The sequence below is a fragment of the Copadichromis virginalis genome, linkage group LG20 (assembly GCF_057382275.1).
Source record: "Copadichromis virginalis isolate Kocher_CV1m ecotype Utaka linkage group LG20, C_Virginalis_male_GT1.1, whole genome shotgun sequence".
Classification (NCBI taxonomy): Eukaryota; Metazoa; Chordata; class Actinopteri; order Cichliformes; family Cichlidae; genus Copadichromis; species Copadichromis virginalis.
This window is the reverse complement of record NC_140637.1, coordinates 1,934,661-1,943,479: the sequence shown is the minus strand read 5'-3', so window position 1 is coordinate 1,943,479 and position 8,819 is coordinate 1,934,661. Positions and strand designations below refer to the sequence as shown.

General features: G+C 40.6%; 1 protein-coding gene across 2 annotated transcripts; it reads right to left on the bottom strand.

Annotated features, from left to right (window-relative positions):
* Positions 1 to 906: 906 nt before the first annotated feature.
* Positions 907 to 8,380, bottom strand: LOC146683939 (uncharacterized). 2 transcript variants are annotated; one of them, XM_085444445.1, is made up of 4 exons: positions 8,234 to 8,380; positions 2,755 to 3,172; positions 2,177 to 2,336; positions 907 to 1,111 (listed from the first exon to the last, which is right to left on the bottom strand). In XM_085444445.1, exons 2-4 carry the CDS (start codon positions 3,094 to 3,096, stop codon positions 1,095 to 1,097), a joined length of 519 nt encoding a protein of 172 aa, XP_085300571.1. In that variant the 5' UTR covers positions 3,097 to 3,172; positions 8,234 to 8,380; the 3' UTR covers positions 907 to 1,094. The 2 variants fall into 2 exon arrangements, with proteins under 2 accessions (XP_085300571.1, XP_085300572.1); XM_085444446.1 differs by lacking the exon at positions 8,234 to 8,380 and adding an exon at positions 3,469 to 3,600.
* Between the last annotated feature and the right edge of the window lie 439 nt (positions 8,381 to 8,819).

Genomic DNA, 8,819 nt, shown 5'->3' with positions numbered 1-8,819 from the left:
GATTTTTCCCCTCTGTCAGCTGGGCACCCATAAAAGAACATAATTGATGTCTGAGAAACAAAAATTGCTGCCATGAAGCAACCTTTGTTACATGCTGACGATGTTATCACCGGGCAAGCAGTGGAGGGACTGAGGTGATTAGTGGTAAACATTTACCTCTGAAACTCTCATAAGAGTTCAGGTGTCATCTAAAACCCAATAATACCCAGTCAACACACATATGTGGGGCCCAAATAGGGAGCAGCAGGGCTAATATTTGGGGCCCACTTGGGAAACCCAACTGGGGTCCAGCTAATTTTGTCCTCAGTTTCCATGGTGGCCCCAAATGTGTTTTCCTAGATGGGTTTATGCTGGGTCCCAGATAAGCCCCAAATCAGGCCCAGTTGAAAAAAATATGTGGGGCCCAGATGGGTAGAAGCAGATCTGATATTTGGGGCCCACTTGGGGTACCCACCTAGGACCCAGCTAATTTTGTCCTCAGTTTCCATGGTGGCCCCAAATGTGTTTGCCCAGATGGATTATTGATGGGACCCGGATGGGCCCCAAATCAGGCCCTGTACAACAAATGAGTATGGGGCCCAGATGGGTAGAAGCGGGTCTGATGGTTGGGGCCCACTTGGGTTACCCACCTGGCACCCAGCTACTTTTGTCCTCAGTTTCCATGATGGCCCCAAATGTGTTTGCCCAGATGGGTTAATGATGGGTCCCAAATCAGCCCCAGACAATAAATGAGTATGGGGCCCAGATGGATAGAAGCAGGTCTGATACTTGGGGCCCACTTGGGTTACCAACCTGAGACCCAGCTATTTTTGTCCTCAGTTTCCATGGTGGCCCCAAGTGTGTTTGCCCAGATGGAATTTTGGATAATGTAAGTAAGCTATAATTTAAATCACCTGTACAACAAAGCCAGTTTATCTTTTTTATTAATACTGATTACTATGAAATTTTAAAACAGTATGCTTTTTTATATAATACATTTTTTGTGTGGAGAACATGTTGACAAAAATGTCCACAGTATACACAAAACAATAACAAATAAATGTTATACAGTTTAAAGGAAAAACAAATGCAGCAAACCACAGCTTCTCACTCATTCACCAATCCATTGGTCCTGAAAGAAATTTAAAAAAAAAAAGAAATTAGTGCATTTTCACAAACAAAATCAGATTTGCGATAGTACTGAAGTTGTTTTGGAGGTTGTGCTGTTCAAGTTGTTTGACCTCCTACATTGAACTCTTTGAAGACCATGAGTATTCATGGAAACAGAAAAGCTATTTACAAAATGATTTACCAAGTAGGCACTCAAAAATTAAATTAATGTGAAATATTTTACCTTAAAACATTTAAGACAAATGTTTAAAAGATGTCTACATAGTTACAATGATAACTGGTGTTGTGGGCTGTCTCAGTGATTGGCACAGAGCTTAGAACAGGCAAGTGGTTAACCAGTTTTTTGCATGGTACAGCACCTCATAATGAACACAAAACAAAATAGTAAAATGTAACAAGGGCTACATCTACCAAGGAGAAAACAGATTCCACTTCTTGAGGTGTGTGCCAGGCGGGCGCCAATAATTTTCATGTAAATCAAAAATAGGGCCATCAGATAAATCAGTGTGTTACTAATTACACTGGAAAAAATAGAGGCTGGCTCTGGAGTTCCTGGAGCTTATTCACATTCTGTGAGCAACCAAAAAACTGTTTAGTGAGAGACTTCTTCAAGTATGCTACAAGCCAGAAAGAAACGTGGTCATTCCTGCCAGCAGCCACCAACCTCCAGAACAACATGAGCTGATGGTTTCATCTCCACAATTTGTACAGTCTATCTAAACCACGTGTCAAAGTCAAGGCCTGCGGGCCACATCCGGCCCGGCATACATTTATATCCGGCCCGCAAGATCATTTTATATAGATGTACTATTATTGTTATGCATGGCCCGGCGATATGAGGCGCTAATAATATACAAACTACAGATCCCATAATGCACCGCTGAAGCCTCCTTGCTGACTGCTAGGCTAACTGGGAACATTCCCGCGTCAATCAAGTCAAACTTCTGTTATTGCGAAGCTAGCCGCTCACAATGGTGGAGAGAAAAGTTGATTCTGAATGACTGCAGCTGTAGTGAGCATCCGTTATTCAAACATCAACAAAATATCTTACAACTAATGAACTTACCATATAGCACTTCAAAAACTTTAAGCCCTCGAAATTCCCGCTTTCCATGGCACCCAACGAAGTTATATTGCCTGGAAAGAGCATTGTCCATAATGAAGGCCATCATTCTTCTTGTGGCTTCATCAACAGTGCTCCCTCTGATCTCTGCCACAACAGAAACCTTAGGACACGCAAGGACAATAATTTTACTGACAGTAGTACCATCAGTCACACCTAAAAGAAAGCAAGCACAGCTACACAGTAATTAGGCTCTATAATATTGATGCTAATTGACTGAGAAAGAGTTAGGTGTCAAAGTCAAACACTGTCTGATGTGAATGCAAAGAGCTAAATGATTCACCAAAAGTAATTTCTTAAGTTTTGGGTTTGGCATGGCATAACTTATAACTAGGTAATGTTTGGAGAAGTTATTTTATTAACAAAAATAGCAACTTTTGTTCAGCTCTCCTCCCACTCCTTCATTGCACTGACCATGTTCGAACAAACAGCAACTTTCCTTGATCATAACTGCTAGCATGAAACACAGACTGATTGAGGCATTAATCATTGAATATTGTTATTACATCATTATTATTTACCACTTCTTTTAGGAAGACAGGGTCTGCCAGTTTTTGCTCCAGTGCTGCCACATCTGCTACTGTCCGGATGGGAAATACAGCACCCTCGGGTAATACTGCAGCAACTGGTCCATCACGTTGTGTAAGGAGAGACTGTAGCATTCGACTGTGGACCCTCTGAGTGTCCTTAATGTCTTCCAGGAGGGTTAGAACACGTACAAACATGCTCGTATTGGTGGCTTGTAGAAGTTGTCTTGGAACTGGTTGTGAAACCACAGGTGAAGGAGTTGAGGGTTGTAGCGGCTGAACAAATGGATGAGTGATGTTCAGGAAGTGAGTTTCACTTGAATGTCTATTCTCCATTGCTGATGGTGGTGAGGTCTCTGGCTGTTCCGCAGTGTTGTCCCAATCCTCATCAGAGCTCGACGGGATCACTGGCCTTAAAACAAACAAACAAACAAAATACAACAAACATACACACACAAATAAATAATAATCCAAACACATAATTTAGGGTACTGGTTAGTCCTACAAACTAAAAACATTAATGTATATAATGGCATCAAAAAAAAAGTCTAAAACAATTTTTTAAAAGTCAACAAGTTATAAAGCGCTATTTTGAAATCATATCTGAACCTGATGAGCAGCAAGGGTCTGCTAAAGAAACTGTCAGGTTTTTTTTCTTCTTATAATCTCAATAAATTTTTGCTTTTAAGGTGTTTTCAACACAATTACCTCCTTTTCCGCTTCCCTTTCCCAATCTGCTTCCAGAATCCAAATAAATTCCACCAAGGAAGGTTTCTAATGGGAAGCAGGAAATGCTGTCTAAAGGGCCAAACTTCCGTACATCTTGAGCTAGGTGTATTAAAGAATGTATATTATAACCAACAAAGTCAAGACCATAAATCAAAGCAAAATCTTTCACAAACTGCTTCAAAACATCCTCTGCATAATCACAGTCAGTTATCAATATACAAATCAGGACTTAGAAGAATTCTTGTAGATACAGATAACAGTATAAAGTATCTATACATTTGGCTTGGTATATTATTCAGTAGAACTGGGCTTGTGTAAAGCAAAACTTGTCTCAATTCAGTTGCTTTCTACGTGCTAATTTCAATGAGAGACCTTGGTTTTCTTGCAAAACTTTAAGGAAGATATTGCCTGACAGAAACCATGAATGCTGAAATCAGTTAGAATTTGCATAGACTGTCTGCATTTTCGGGGACTTTTTAACCAAAGATAAATAAGCTTGCGCATTACCCCCATATCCCACACCCAGCTCGTTCAAAGTGACACCCCAACCTGGTGCTCTTTGTTGGCCATAGCACAAAGTTTCATCAGTCCTTTAGTCAACATAAATTTCATGATAACATAATCTTTAGCATGTTCATCGCAATCGTAGTGCTCTTCCTCAAGTGTTTTATTCTCAAAAGAATCAGAGTACAATATTAAGTCCTGATGATGCTCTGACTCATTTTACTGTGAAACGAAACTAAAATGTTCAACAACTTTCTGAGCTCTTTGTCCTCTGAGATTGCTCCATTTAGTATTTATTTAGTATTTATTTATTTATTGTCATTGTCAAGAACAATGAAATTGCGTTTGGGGCTTCCATACAACCCAAAAAAAAGAAGAAAATAATAAATACCCCTTAAAACCCAAGTGTACATATTTAACCCAGTGTGACTCCAATGCAATAAGACAATCCTTAGCAATAATGTTCGTAGAAATTCAGACAAAGACCTGAGAAACATGACAAAATACAACAATGCAACCCATTCAATATTATTGTACTGTGAGATATGATATCAGATATGATAGTTATCTATTTAAGAAAAAGGGGGGGGGCAGGAGGGGGAAGAGAATAAAGATATGGTGCACCAATGCAGACCAGTTCATTGCTATTAAGAAGTTGGATATGGTTATTGTCCGTGAGAGGGGGGCAGAGAGTTCAGGAGCCTCACAGCCTGTGGATACAGGCTGTTGGCCAGTCTGGATGTTCTGGCCTGTATAGACCTGTACCTTCTCCCTGAGGGCAGCAGATGGAAAAGGTGGCGCGCAGGGTGATGTTGGTCCCGCAGGATACTGTGCACCCTCCTCAGACAGCGAGTGGGGAAGATATTACTGATCTCTGGCAGACTTGTTCCAATAATTCTGCCAGCTTCTTTCACCACCCGCTGGAGTGCTTGCTGATCGGCCTTGGTGCAGCTGGGGAACCACACTAGAAATCCATACGTCAGAACGCTGCTGATGGCACAGTTGTAGAAGTTCAACATCAGAGATCTGGGAATGTGTGCGCTCCGCAGTCTCCTCAGGTAGTAGAGGCGCTGTTGGGCCTTCCGTACAACTGAGGTGATATGGTTGCCCCAGGACAGGTCCTCGGTCACAGTTACCCCCAAGAATTTAAAACTGCTCACCCTCTCCACCGCCTCACTGCCAATGAAGAGAGGCAGATGGTTGTTATGACCCCTCTTCCGGAAATCTACAATGATCTCCTTGGTCTTTTTGGTGTTTAAGACCAAGTTATTGTCGTGGCACCATGACTCTAGTTGTTGCACCTCTGTCCTATAGTTTGTCTCATCATTGTTGGATATAAGTCCGAGCACTGTAGTGTCATCTGCAAACTTAACAATGAGATTGGACGCGCAGGAGGAAATACAGTCATGGGTGAAGAGAGTGTATAGCAGAGGGCTCAGAACACACCCCTGAGGGGCACCGGTGTTGACCACAAGGGTGGAAGAGGTGTTCTTACCCACTCTGACACTCTGTCTACGGTTAGTGAGGAAGTCCACAATCCAGTTGCACAGAGAGGAGTTAAGTCCCAGTTGGTGGAGTTTGGGACGGAGTTTGTATGGCCGGATGGTATTAAAAGCCGAGCTGTAGTCTACAAAGAGGAGCCGTGCATAGGTGTTCCTGTGTTCCAAGTGCTTCAGTAATGTGTGCAGCACTGTGGCGATCGCATCCTCGGTTGACCGGTTCTCCCTGTATGCAAACTGGTGCGAGTCCAGGGATGGTGGAAAAGCAGCTCTGATGTGTTTAATGACCAGTCTCTCCAGGCATTTGGCGGGAATGGGGGTGAGTGCCACAGGTCTGAAATCGTTCAGACATGTGACATTTGACTGTTTTGGGATGGGAACGATGGTTGCTGCTTTGAAACAGGATGGTACCAGTGAACAGGACAACGAGGTGTTATATATAGAGGTGAAGACGTCCGCCAGGTCCGCAGCACAGTCTTTTAGCACCCGGCCCAGCACTCCATCCGGCCCGGCCGCCTTCCTGGTGTTAATGCTCCGGAACACACGCCTCAGCTCATGAGTGCTCAGGACCGGAGCAGGGTCGGTTGAGGGGAGAGGGGACAGGACAGGGTCGGTGTTCTCCCTGTCAAAACGGGCATAAAAGAGATTTAGATCCTCAGCCAGAGTAGAACTGTCGGCTGAGGGTGATGGTGTTCTTCTTTTGTAGTCCGTGATAGCTTTCTGAAAGACAGCTCACAGATTCTGAAGCTCCAGGTTTCATCACTCTCCAATCAAAATTAAAAATTAACTGAACCAGCAGCAAAAGAAGATCCAAACTACGCTTCACATTTGATAAATACTGTCATTAATTCCCTCTTCCTGTCTTGTTTCCACCACGATTGAAAAAACAAAACAAAACAAAAAAACAAAACATCATACTTCTTGCACAGCTCTCTCGTAGTATACTTCAAGAAAAGTTTCCCCATCTGAAATATGTTTTCCACATTATTCCCTTGCTTATTATACATCAGTGTACAGTTGTGCTTAGCGCTGTTGTCAGTTGTTTTTTGTGCCAAATTGCAAAAAACTCACCTTGTTCACTATTAAAACCTCTAAAAAAATTTCTGTAACTTTGCTCTGCTTTACTTCAGCAGCATCAGGTAATGTTCATATATTGATTCATGGTTTTCTTCAGTTTTTGTTCAACTGCAGAATATTTCTAAGGCTATCTGATTTAAAAAGCCACTCCAGGAAAATCTCCTTTTTTCTGTGTTTTATCCTCAGTTACTTTGGCATAAAGACATCTGCTGTGATGCTTACACCAGCCTTAAAAGCTGTTGTATTACAATAAAAGACCCTGACATCACTTTATAAAGTAACAATTCTAATTGTTACAAACTCAAAAAAAGATTCCTACTAGTATATTTCTGGCATGCATCAAATTTTAAATATAAATGAATTTTGAAATATACACTGCTTCTTATGTCAAAGTCTGTAAAAATAACGAAAGAAAGAAATCACACATAACCCTTGCTACTATTCACTCCACTGTCCAACAGCAAAATCAAACCAATATACAGATATTAATAACATATTATTGTAATAGTGTGACTATGCAATTTATAAGTAGCCATAGTCATAATCAAAACAACAAACATCTCAAGTTTTGAGATAATTGCAAACCCTCCTGGCCAATAACCACACAAGCTGTCCATGCAGGAAGGCTGATAAAGGAGCATGCACAAAATTCAAACAAATTTAAGCCATAATGAAACAAATTAAAATAACAGTGCGCATGCACAAATAAGGCATCAGACAAACACTTAAAGATCACAGATCTTTAGGACCACATCCAAAGAGCAATTGCTTTTCTTTTTTATAAATAAATAAATGTGTAGATTCTAGCCAAATATACATTACAAAAAGGAAAAAAGGAGGGCCACAGCAATCATAGTAAAAGGAGTTGGCACTGTGGCCCTAACAAGACCGACCAGTTCTGCTTAAATATTCAGTTTCCCTTATGTACAGAGCTTGCACAACAGTAAGAGGCAGATTCTTGAGTCAGTACAGTATTTCTGATGAAGTTCTCACTAAAACAACTACACATATAAAGTTGCATACTAAAGTGTGTATAAAAAAAAAACCCCAAACAAATCAAGAATACCTATATTTTCTTTTTTGCTTTTTCTGGAAAAATGAGAACAATGGCAAGAAAAATGATGATTATGTCTTCTACAGAAATAGAGTGCTCACTGATCTGCCTCTCTGACTGCTGTGCATGCTCCTGACACAGGGGCAAAAGCTGGGGACTAGTTGCTCATGGCCTACCCTCCTCACTTAGCCGTGAGGAATGAAGCTAATAAAGACAACACCAAAGCAATTTTGGTTGCTCTGATAGTGAAAATACCCTCCCATATTCCTCCTAAAAAACTAGAACTTTGTTAAATTGGTCTAATACAGTCCTTTATTAATACTAATCATAGAGAAAAACCAAGATAATGTTTAAGTACAACTTGATGTTAAGTACACGCAGTAATTAATTTTGGTGCTAGTTAAGCAGTATACAGGACACCAGAAAATGCTTTCAAACTGTGAAAATTGGCTAAATCCAACATTACCTAAAAATTTAAACTAGCTTAGCCTTGCCTGAGTGCTAGGAAAAAGTTCGCCAGCACTTGTGCCATACATTACTTTGCAGCATCATAACTTTGTAAACATTTCATTTATACTTAGGGATTCAAATTAAGTCAAAAAGTTCTTACCGTTAGTGCAGAAAATAAGTCCATAGCTCAAAGATGAACTTAATCCAAAAATTGCCAGCTTAACTGTCAGCTTTGTCCAAGGGCGCGAAATGAAGAATGTTCCAGAATGGGGGGACGAGTTTGAGAAAACCTCGTGATATTTCATGAAATAACGCGAGATTTCGAAAAGCACTCCTACATGGAGTGAAATTTTTTTCCCACTCAAATTTAAAACCATTTGTTTTATTTTATTAAGCGTCTTACAATTTTAAGTCGCATCTGTTCTTTGTGTTTCACTTATATTAATATATTTTATATGTATATTTTGTTATTAATTAAATATACATATGCTGCCTCTGGCATAATTTATTATCAGTTATTTCATCTTAATTCATGTTTATACTTACACATGACTAATAATTATACTTAACTAAGATCGTTAAACTCAGTTGCCTGTTCATGCAACTTCCCATATGTTACCCATATGGTGCCCATAGAATATAGCCCATCTGGGCTGGCTCAAGTGGGTCCTACTTGGCTAACCCAGGTGGGTCCCAGATTGGATGCCCATTGTAAGCCCATCCCCACTTGGAACCCCCATAGCCCA